This window comes from Otolemur garnettii, unplaced genomic scaffold (assembly GCF_000181295.1).
Source record: "Otolemur garnettii isolate 467f Iridium unplaced genomic scaffold, OtoGar3 scaffold00056, whole genome shotgun sequence".
Taxonomy (NCBI): Eukaryota; Metazoa; Chordata; class Mammalia; order Primates; family Galagidae; genus Otolemur; species Otolemur garnettii.
The window spans coordinates 3,338,972-3,351,083 of record NW_003852451.1 but is presented as its reverse complement, the minus strand read 5'-3'; the positions used below and the strand labels follow the sequence as shown (position 1 = coordinate 3,351,083).

The 12,112-nt window shown below is 39.0% G+C and overlaps 1 protein-coding gene across 1 annotated transcript in view; it reads right to left on the bottom strand.

Moving 5' to 3' along the window:
* Positions 1–12,112, bottom strand: part of PDE10A (phosphodiesterase 10A) — a 234,935-nt gene that overhangs the window by 57,800 nt on the left and 165,023 nt on the right. Inside the window, exons 8-11 of the mRNA XM_012806706.1 lie at positions 11,827–11,877; positions 10,762–10,820; positions 9,178–9,229; positions 939–1,081 (exon numbers count right to left, since the gene is read on the bottom strand). Of these exons, the coding sequence (XP_012662160.1) occupies positions 939–1,081; positions 9,178–9,229; positions 10,762–10,820; positions 11,827–11,877 (305 nt within the window). The remainder of the gene's footprint in view (positions 1–938; positions 1,082–9,177; positions 9,230–10,761; positions 10,821–11,826; positions 11,878–12,112) is intronic.

Sequence of the window (12,112 nt, the reverse complement as noted above, 5' to 3'; positions counted from 1 at the left end):
CAACACATTAAAAAGAAAACCCGAACATCAGCATGAAATCATCTGAATGTGGAATAGGGTCCACCAAACCCTAGAAGCAGAGAACGGGGAGTGTTGAGGGGCAGACGGTGCTGAGGCCCATGATGGACCACAATGTGAGTTTCTTAGACATCAGTTTCATCTCACGACAGATCAAAAGCAATCTTTAATTAATAAGGCACGGTGTTTTACTAGAATGCTGAAATTACCAGAGAACTTTATGGAATCATGCAGAAAACTAGTTAAGACATATAAAGCAAAAGAAATGCAAATGTCTAAAAATAATTCAACTTTGGGGTGTTAAGCTTGATTCCTAAAGTTTTGTGACAGTGCTCCTTGGAGATTTCCAGACTACCGTATGGGTAAGCCCCCATGCCTCCATCAGCAAAAGAAACTCCATTCTGTTAACTTAAGTGACAATAGCTGCCACTTAAAGAACAAGTAATGTTTTAGTTTCAAGATACAACAAAGGCATGCTGTATGGCTGACTAAACCAACTGGTCAGTCACAGAGTGTGTTTGAGTCATCAGGGGTACCAGATCAATTTCCACGGTTTGGACTGAGAGACAGACCCATAGGCTGGGAAGAGGAAAGGGCCAAATTGCTCCTAGATGTGGGGAAACCTACAGACTCCTTTACCTACCTGGGAGCACTAGTAAGTTTTTCCAACATGATTTCCAAAAGGACCGCCTCCGGAAGACGGCATTTCCAGGAGTGACGCTAAAGCTTCCTAGGCGCGGTTTCGCTGGCACTGCAATGTCATTCCCAGAAGTACTACCTTCAGGAGGCGGGTCCTGGTGGGAATGATACCACAGTATGACAAGTATTGTCAGCATACCTGTGAATAGGCACAGAGACATGGGTAACAGGACACCTGCACTGCCGCAATCAGAGCAGAGGACATTCTAGAACACCTGTACCTTATCTCTTTGGTCTTCTTGAAGACAGGTTTCCCTTCCTTTTCCTCTCCAATATCAAAAAGGTCTGAATATAACTCCTTGTTCTTGTGGTCTACCTGGAAAAGTGCACAACGATCGGCATTCACCAGGTTTTTTGCATATATCTGAAGACAAATGACAAAACAAGAGTAAGCCAAGGAAAAACTCAAGACTTTTTAAGTAAACATCAGAAATAAATATTAATTTCAGCTCTTTTCACTCTAATCAGCAGGAACTTGCATTATAAGTAAATAAATACGTAAGGATAAAATATTAAAAAAATATGAAAGTCACTGTTACACACTAGTTCTAATAGAGACCAACAAGAATCCATGCTGTTGTGCTGGGTGATGAAATACTAAAATTCTTCCATGTTGGTTGGTCAGCAGCTGCTGGCCTAGGTTCACAAGAATGCTTCTGCCTTCCAACCTCCCTTCCAGAACTAATCAGCCCTCTCCTAGTCCCCCGATCTGAACCTCTAAGGTCAGCATTCATTATGATTGGGAGGTGTCTGTGAAACTATAGTTGTAAAAACAAAAAGAAAAACAAAAACAAAAAATCCACAGTTTTCATATTTACATTAGGTGAATTTCATTATTTGTACCACCTAACAATATTTCATAATTATTGGTTTACTATGTGCTAGATATATTTATACATCTTATGTGCATTGATTTACTTAGTCCTCACAGTAACAATATTAATTTAGGGAAAATTTTATCCCATTTTACATGTTGGGGAAATTGAGGTGCTAAAAGGTAACTTGTCCCACTTTTACATTTCTAGTAAATGGTGAATCTAGTATTTGAACTTGCACTGGCTCTTTCCGTGGCCGGCGCTTTAATAACAAATATGCTGGGTGGCACCTGTGGCTCAGTGAGTAGGGTGCCAGCCCCATATACCAAGGGTGGCGGGTTTGAACCCGGCCCCAGCCAAACTGCAACAAAAAAATAGCCAGGCGTGGTGTTGGGTGCCTGTAGTCCCAGCTACTCGGGAGGCTGAGGCAAGAGAATCACCTAAGCCCAAGAGCTGGAGGTTGCTGTGAGCTGTGATGCCAAGGCACTCTACTGAGGGTGATAAAGTGAGACTCTGTCTCTAAAAAAAATAAACAAATAAATACTTAACAAATATGCTTTTCCATTTCTGAGTGGGAACCATGCATTCATGTCATCATACATCTACTCATCCCTTTCCTTCAAAACATATTTCAATGCATAACATATCCCACTGTTCCTAGCAGGCTGGGGTAGAGTTGTATCATAAATACTGTTATTTCACTATATTCTGAGTTCTGGCAAATTCAATCATCCAGATCATAGTTGTGAAATTATTTCTCAGAGAAAAACAGCAATCATATTACTTATTCAAGAGAAACTTTTAGCCAGTGGAAAATACACAATTTCATGTAGAACTAACTTACAGATTGAAAGAAAGACTTCTGAGTGCCCCAGGTGCCACTCTGCCTCCCCCTGCCAGGTGCCTGCATGCCCCCCCCCCCCCATTCAGGGTCAAGTGCTGGGAGAGTTGCGAATGTCCTGTCCTCCAGGTTTTCTCACTTCCACTAGCTTGTGAGTTCTAGGACAGCAAACCCTACTCCCCTTTCCCCCCACAGTATTCCAAATGCCCAGATCAAGGCTTAGAGTAGGGGTTGGCTGAACACTTGTTTCTGTAAACACAATTGTACTAGAAAGTGACCACGTCCATCCCAAGTGTCTGCATCGTTATGGCTGCTGGGTGACTGAGTAGTTGCAAGGAAGGGCAGCCTATGAAGCACAAACGCTACTCTCCAGATGTCACAAACAAAAAAGTTTGCCTACTTATAGTTTTGAAAATATAAGATTTTCATAACCTAAAATCTTCAGGAAATATCTGAGGACGAAAGAGTGGTGCAGAGATAGAGGAAAGCGATGGGAGGGACTGTGGGCACGTGCACGGGACCACGTGTTACAAACTCAGCAGAGTCTGAACCAGCACCAGGAATGACCCTGCAACACTGAGGATTAAATTCTAGTCGATAAAATCTGCACCTGCAGTTTCTAGGGTCATGTTAGTTGCTTAATAAATATTTTGGGGCGATGCCTGTGGTTCAGTGAGTAGGGTGCCAGCCCCATATACCGAGGGTGGCGGGTTCAAACCCGGCCCCGGCCGAACTGCAACCAAAAAATAGCTGGGCATTGGGGCAGGCCCTCCTTTCTTGGGAGGCTGAGGCAAGAGAATCGCTTAAGCCCAAGCTGGAAGTTGCTGTGAGCTGTGATGCCATGGCACTTTACAAAGGGCAATAAAGTGAGACTCCATCTCTACAAAAAAATAAATAATAAATAAATAAATATTTTGGCATAAATATGTTAACAATAGCTATAAATCTGGATGAAATGAACAGTTTTCTAGAAATATAAATGAGTTTAGAAATGGCTGAAAATACACATCAAACCAGAATCATAAAGATAATTCAAAAACTGTCAAAAAAGTATTTTCATAAAAGGCAGCAGGCCCAAATGGTTTCAAATATGAAGTCTTTAAAAATCTCCAACAAATAAATTCCTACATGAATTAGGCTATTTTAAATTTGGAAAAGAATAACTTTTCAGTTTCTTTAACAATCACTACTGTGTCACTTACAGGGTAAACTGACAAAGACACTCTGAAAAAGAAAAACACGCCAATTCACCTTAAAAACAGAAGAAAAATTATAAACAAAAATATTACCAAATCCAAATTCAGCAATAAGTAAACAAATGCTCTGATACTCAAACACACTTCAGTCAGAGCTGCTCAGCGTCAGGTCTGTGACTGTAACTCCCGACAGCCACGAGACAAAAGAGAGATCTGCACGACCACCTTCATCGCTGTCAGAAGTGCAGCATCATTCCTGATAAAAACTTTACTATAATGAACAGAATACACGTACCACACAAAGCCTAATAATATTTTCTCCAAAATATATCATGCCAAATAAACTATCAGAATCATTCCACTAACACTAAGACATTAAAGTTACAAAAACAAGACAATTGTAAGAATCAAAATTATCAATTTTGATAATTATGTTATCAAAGTTATGAGCATGCAGCTTGACGAGAGGCGGATGTGTGATGTTGACGTATTTCAGGAGATAAATTTTTATTGTCTGAGGATAATGTTATTGCATATATTGAAAAATCAAGAGAATCAACTGGAAAACAATTACAGGTGTAAGAAAAGCTTCTGTTTTAAGATGAATTAACTCTAAATATCTTTTCACTCTCCCCAAATATTAAGCTTTCACTTTGAAACAACCTTCGGATACAGAAAAGGAGTTAAAAAAATACCTACAAATATCTTAGTGACTCTTAAGGACTCCTCTCGGAAGGTGCTGCTAACCACCACCCACACCTACACACACACACACAAGAGCCCGTGTGCACACACACGTGTCTGTTCATACGTGGAAAACAACTCTTTATATCAGGAGTGGGTTTAAAATTCAGAGAAAATATGTCTTCAAATTTATGAGGAAAACTTATTTTAAACTTGAATTTCCTTACCACGTCAAACTAGTATTCAAGCACAAAGGCAACCCAGAGATATTTGAGAACAGCACAGTGCAACCTTCCCACTATTTTAGAAAGGAAGATAGGCTCAGGCAAAAATAAATAAGAAATTCAGAGAGCACGGCTAGACTTGGGGTCCAATAAAGAGAGGAACAAAGAAATAGCTGTTAATTTTAAAAAGACCTAAAACATTATCTTTTCAGAACCATTTAAGGGTAGCAGATGTGAAAGGTAAAAAGAAACAAATGTTTTATTTTATCTTGCTGGTGAAGTGAGTGATATGATGGAGGCACTGATTACTGATTTTATAGAGAAGTTCACTTCAAATACAGGGCACAGGATTGCAGCTGGGAGGGCTGTTGCTGTGGTTACTGAGGAGCAATGGCCGGTGCCTAAGGACCACCCAGGACAGGCTGAGTCGGGGAGATGGAGAGGCCCCTGGCTCAGCCCTCCAGGGCCCCGACACAGGTGCACGCTGCCCTCCTCTCTCCCCAGAGAGCACCATCCCTGTTTGCCTGTGTAACTTCCACACATACATCCCTCAGACCTGGGTGAAAGCATCAGGAAAAGCTGCCCCAGCGTTCCTGACCAGGTCAGATCTCCTCTTCAGAGCCTTCAAAGCACTGTGGTCTGGGATTCAGCATCATGCCGGTATCTGATTCACCTCTGTCTCCTGCACTCGACTATAAGCTCCATGAGGACAGAAACAGTGAAGGGTTTGGTTTATTATTTTACAACTCTGGCTGCTATCTACTATGGAAATAAAAAAGATTTTCAAGAAATATTATAGCAGAAAAGGATGAATGAAAACCTGAAGGAACTAATAGCATATTAGAGATTGGGAAGAGAATCACAGATCCGTTCCCTAAGGAGGCCCAAGTGATCTCATAGTTGATTTACATCAAACAGAAAGGAACAGATAACTCATATGTTATTCAAACCATTTTAGTCCAAGAATGGAACATTTCTTAACTCATTTTAGAATATAACATAACCCAATACTGATACTATCCAAGGATAGAAAAGTGTAACTTAGGAGAAAATGCACTTATGAAAACAGATGCAGAATCCAAAGGTAAAGAAAACATTAGACTTAAATAACCTTTATACCGGGAATTTAAGGACAGCTCAACACTGAGTAATACATTAATATAATTTCCTATTCCAATTAATTAAAGGAGAAAAAAAGCTAAATCATCTTCAGAATGGCTTATAAAGATGTGGTAAGACTCAACACCCAACTAGACGCAAGCTCATAAAAATGAAGAACAGAAGGAAAACTTTTTAAATTAGTAAGCTGTATCTGCTAGGAACTGTATAAACAGCAAGGAAATGGGAGGAGGATACACATTAAGGAAAGCACGTAGCAGCGTTTCCACTTTGGGATAGATTGCTTCCATTCAACAGTGTCCCAGGGTCCCGGGCGACACATTAAAAAACAAAAAGAAATCAGTTCTCTGAAAACTGGAAAGGAAGAACCCCTGCTATGTTAGACTCTTCTCCCCACAATCAAGACCAGCATGAAAATGTCCACACTTGCCATCTCTTTTCAGTATTGTACTATGGTTCTAGTTTGGGCAATTATGCACCAAAAAAAAAGAGGAAAAAAGAAAGAAAACCCATCCTGATTAGAAAACAGGGAGTGAAACCACCTCCACTTGGAGACGACATGACACTGTACCAGAAAAGCTTGAAGACACACCAGAGAAAGGCTGGAACTAGCCAACAAGTTCATCAAGTTGCAAGATACACTGTCTATATAACAAAATCCAATTTATTTCACTACATCTATAATAAAAATCTGAAGATAAAATTAAGAAAACATTCCATTTTAATAGCATTAAAAAATAAAATACCTGGGGATAAATTTGCCAAAATAAGACCAATATTTATTCTCCGACAATCACAAAACCTTACTGAAAAAAATTGAGATATAAATAAGTGGGAAAAAACCCCACATTTATACATTGTTAAGATAAAACACTCCAAATTGCTCTTCAGTTTCAACACAATCCCTAGCAGAATCCCTCCCTCTCTCACTTCTTATGGAAACTGACAAGCTGATTTTAAATTTATACATAATTGTGAGCAACACAGAATAGCCAATCTAGAAAAAGAATGAAGTTGGAGGACTCACTCTTCTTAATTTCAAAACATAGCACAGTAAAACAACAACAGTAATCACTGAAGTGTGTACTGCCTGGATGGCAGAATAAAGAGTCCACAGAGCAGAACCGAAAGCCCAGAATTCAACCACGTTTGTGCTCACTAATGTTTCACAAGACCATTCGAAGGGAAAGAATCGTCATTTCAACAAATGGTGCTGGGAAAAACGTGATGGCTACATGGAAAAGAATGACGGCCACGTGGACCCATAGCTCACATGATGTACAAAATTAACTGAAGCCAAATCAAATACCTTAAAAGTAAAGCAGCTAAAACCATAAAACTCTTAGGAGAAGGCCCAGGTAAATTCTTGTATCTCTGATTTGGCAAAGGATCCTTAGATATGACGCCGAAAACACGAGCAGCAAAAGACAAAGATATATGGATTAATTTCATCAAAATTAAAACTTTGTTATTCAAAAACACTATCAAGAAAGTAAAAAGACAACTTGCGTAAGTAGGATAAAACATTAGCAAGTCATTGAAGAGAGAAGAGGGTCTATTTTTAATGTATGACAAACTCTCATAAGCCAATTATAAAAAAAGAATTCAAGAAAAACATGGATCTGAAGACAACTGTGCTCAGAATATACCCATTTCAGAAAGCACAGGAAAGGGTGCTCAGCCTCAGCAGTCATGAGGACATGGCAATCAAAACCACGCGGAGACGGCGCTGTGCCCCCTGGGACGGTACGGTCAGATTATAGGAAGTGTGGGTGAAGATGCAGGAAGATCAGAGCCCTGGTGCAACGCTGTTGAAAATGAAAATGGTACAGCTGCCATAGAAACACTGTGACAGTTCCTCAAAAAGTTCAATATAAAGTTACCACATTACCCAGCAATTCTACTCCTAAGTATATACCCCAAAAGAATGAAAAACAGCATTCAAATGAAAAAGCTGTATAGAAATGTTCACAGCAGCACGATTCACAAGAGCAAAAACAGGCAAATAACCCAAATGTCTGTCACTGTTGAATAGATACAGACAAATGGGGTCTATATGGCATATTATTTGGTCACCAAAGGAGTCAAATGCCGATGCCATGCGACAGGATGGAAGAACTTTGAACACATTACGCTAAGTGAGAGAAGCAGGTATAGCAACAGGCCTCGGTCACACGGCTCCTTCTCCATTAACCTGGGACCCTCAGGGGAAGACAGCAGTGGCTGCAAAGTGGTGGGGCACCAGGGGCACAGCAGGTAACAAGCACGGGCATGATGGCTAACATGGGCTGGGGATTCTCTGTAAGGTCACTAAAATGTTCTTCTAGACTTGACTGTGATGGCTGCCTTTATCTATGAATGTACTAAAAATCATTAAATTGACCACTTTATATGGTGAATTATATAGCATATAAATTACATCCAAACAAAGCTGTTTTTAAAAATATAATAATAATACAAACACTAATCAATAGTGCTTCTTGTATTCCTCTAACACAAGCTCAATGTCAGTCTACATTGTATTTTTATATTCTTCTAAAACTATTCATTGATTTAAAATTGTCTTAAATTTTTCATAACCAGAGGAAAGTTATTTTTAACGTATTATCATTCCATTATTTTGTCCAGAAAGACCATCACTGAAGTGAATAACCCCTAATGTTATTCTCTAATTACCCATAGTAAACCTTGTCTCTACAAGACACTGCACATAACACACTCCACGCTTGTTGGTTATGATGACAAGGAAAAAAACTGATCAGTATGCATCAGAAAACCTGTAAATGAGCAAACTCCTTCCAGGGGCCTCAAACTTTTTAAACAGGGGGCCAGTTCCCTGTCCCTCAGACCATGGGAGGGCTGGACTGCGGGCCCCAGGACGAGTCAGCTGCTAAGCAGGACAGGCAGTAGTGGCAAAAACACCTGGCAGGCCAGATAAATGTCTAGGCAGGCCGTATGTGGCCCGCGGCCATAGTTTGAGGACACCTGCCTTAAGTGGAAGATCATTGCACTTGGACATGGACCAGTGAAATGAGGAGGAGGAAGGACATTGCAAAGCACAGCATAGGACACAGATGGGCCCAGGAAAGGCTGGGCATCCAGAGTCACACCACACGTCACTTGGATAGGAGACACAACACAGCAGCCTGGGGACTGTGACTCTAACTCTACTCTGTGGGCCGTCCAGCTCCCAGGGCCTGCCAGCCACTGAGAAGAGAGGAATCATGAAGACTCTATAAAACTAAGTAGAATGAACCTGAAGATCAAGAAGAATCAGCTGAGAATTCCTAATACAGCCTACATGTAAATGGTGTTGTGAAGAATACAAAAAGAAACCAAATGTCTTTTCAGGGATAGCTGTCCATTAATGAAGGAAAAACTCTGAGGTAGTTTTTAAAAGATTATTCAAATCTTTCCCCCTCAAATTAACAGAAATGACAAACCAATCCAGGTGAATTCTTAACCACCAAATTTTTGTAATACTTAAAAGATCTTGTATGATTAATAAAATGTTTTACCATATATTTGGACCATGGGTCTAAGAGTTAATAAAATCATTTTCAGAAAGAAGTGTAACTTACCATTATGTGTTCAAGTAGAGAATCTATTGCGACTATGTTATCAAAATATGTTCTGAAAAAAAAGAACATTAAGTCCTGTAAGTGATCTTACACCACAGTACATAAGAAACTTTGACTACATTTCCTGGTTTCGTCTGCATTTAAATTAAAAACAAAGATATGTATCACTTGATTTTCGTCCTTTTGTGAAAACAGTCAATACTGTAATATCATTTTAAATGGACAAATGAAACTGCATCGTTGACCTTACTGTAAGGATTCTAATTCTAGTACTTATTTTATTGTTAAACTGATGGAGACCGAAAATTTGTTACATTTAACTAAAACTGTACAGGAACAAAATTGGGTTCACTATATTTAATATTTTCATCAATGACTTGGATCTGAATAAAAATATTTAAATTTGCTAAATCTCAGCAATATGATTAAAAAGTCAAATTATCACTGAAAAATTCAAGAAAGTTAATATTAAGTTTAAATGTGCTATGAAATTAATGTAATCTGAGAAGAACTGTCAGAATATAAGCAAGGATTAGTCTGCATTCACTATCATGAATGGCCAGTACATGATCTAGATTATACGGCACACAGATTAAAATGTAACTCCAGAAAAAAGACAACCGATAGGCGGGCAATAAAAAGAAAGTGCAAAGAGGCAGAGAACTGAGCGTGCGCTCTCCCCTCGCAACAATGCTGCGCCTTAGCTGGTTCGGTAACCAAGAGAGAGCTCCTTCAGTCCCAACTTCTCTAATTTCATATTTGCATTTATAGTAAAATAAATGTAACATGAACTGGAAGTTTTCAACCGGTTATTAATGGGTAAATTATTAAGTACTGCCACAGTGACGCGTCAGGGACGACACACGTCACAGTCACTGCTGGAGGCCAGTGCAGAAGAGGCATGTTATTCCTTCAGTAAATTCAGGAGGATGTGACTGTAAAGTTACAATCCTGGGGCATTTTCTAGATTCTGATGATAAATTATATGGGTGAGATATACAGAAGACCTCCCCCATAGGAAGCAAAACCAAAGTGAACCTGCAATTTAACAAAGATGTATAATTGCTTCCACTGCCAGCCCAAGGGAGTTTTTCTAGATCAAACTTCAGAGAAATGGAACATTTTCTCAAAAATTACAACTGAGATGCTCTACACAGGAAACTTAATATAACATTAATAATATTGTTTAATTTACTGACATTGTTAGAAAAAGCCAAAGAGGGCTTTCTAGAAAAATACTAGAACACTTTCTCTCGCCCTATTGCCACCAGTATTCTTCTGCAAAACTAGAGATAATCTATGGCTTTGACATTTTCTAAGACAGCCATTTAGAAAATACGCATTACATTCAAAATCCAGATCATCACACACACATCTGCAGTCTTCACTCGTAGAGTTAACGTGGATGAGGATATAACTCCATATCAAAAGTAGGATCAACCATTCTCCCCAGACCACTTGTATATTAAAGATCAACCTTCAGTTACTGGGTGCAGTTGGCAATAGTATGTCACGGTAACAGCCTGCAATTAATTTAAAGCATTGCCAATAAGACCTACTATATTCTTAGAAATGAACACTTACTTTGATACATCCAGCAGAAAGTCATTCAATTCTGTCTGTTTGGCAAGGCCTCTGCATACCTGCCATGTAAAATTATGGCTATCATTATAAGAGATTTCTATTCATTTGACAATAAATACTATTTACTGAAAACAGGCCTAACAAAATCTCTTGGTTTATAATGTAACAAAAGTATCAATAACTATTAATATTTATCAAATACTTAAATGTGCTAACCCTTGTTCCAAACGTTTTATTATCTCATTTAATCACCCCCCCAAAATCCCAGCCATTGGATTTACATTTTATAACTAGGGCATAAAAAAGGTAAGACCCCTGCTGAGGCTCCAGAGCCAGTAAGCAGTGCAGCTACAGCTACGGTCAGACGCCCTCTGCAGGGTCACTTCACGGTTGTCTGTAGCAACTGCAGTTGGGCACGTGTTCCCCCTACTTGAGGATTCAACAAGTCTTGCTGCTTTCCCATTATCCTACAGCTCTGTTTTCTTCCTATCATACACTTCCTCATCAACCTCAGTTTGCTGAAATGGAATTAGAAAAATATTCTAATGAATAGTTAGTGAATATTCCTCTTCTTCTTTTTGAGTGGGGGGCACAGGAGGTGAATTCTAATACACAGTCCTGCACTGGTACCACATTCCAGGGAACTCTAAGTAGGTTGTCATTTTTAATTAGATCATGCCTTCAGGAACCATATATCTTATAGTTAGCATTAACATTTCATATAACACTCACAAGAAAATTTAAGAAATGAAATCATTACAGTATCAATGCAATGCCCAGTAAGAGAATGTTCCTAGGTCTTCAGTTGAAAACAAATATCATTGCATGACGCGTACCATTTAGTGTATAAATTTTATATTCACACGTATATATTTAATTGCAAGACATTTAAGGCAGGAAGTAAATACATGTGATTAATAAAAATTTCTAGGAATAACAAAATATCATCATATCTAAAAATAAAGGGTTATGTTACTTCTGAACCTCTCCTCAAGCCCCCCATGCTGAGCTCTAAGTGTCTCTTCTCTCCTGGGAAGCCCCGGTAAAAACATCCTCAAAACTCACCTGCACCTGATGTATTGCTACTGAAGCCCAGGCAAGATTTGCTGTCGCAACCTAAAATACACACACACACACACACACACACACACGAAACAAATTTTTATTAGTCACATGTAGGTATCCCAACAAAGGACTCTAGCACAAATGTGAGCGTTTTAAGGCTTGGCCAAACAAAAATCAATAAATATTTATAACGTTTCTCTTTTATATTTCCTGTTGCAATTAATTGAGCTTAATTCTCTCTTCATCTTAATTCCAGATGAAAAGGAAGACAAACTAATTATTGAGA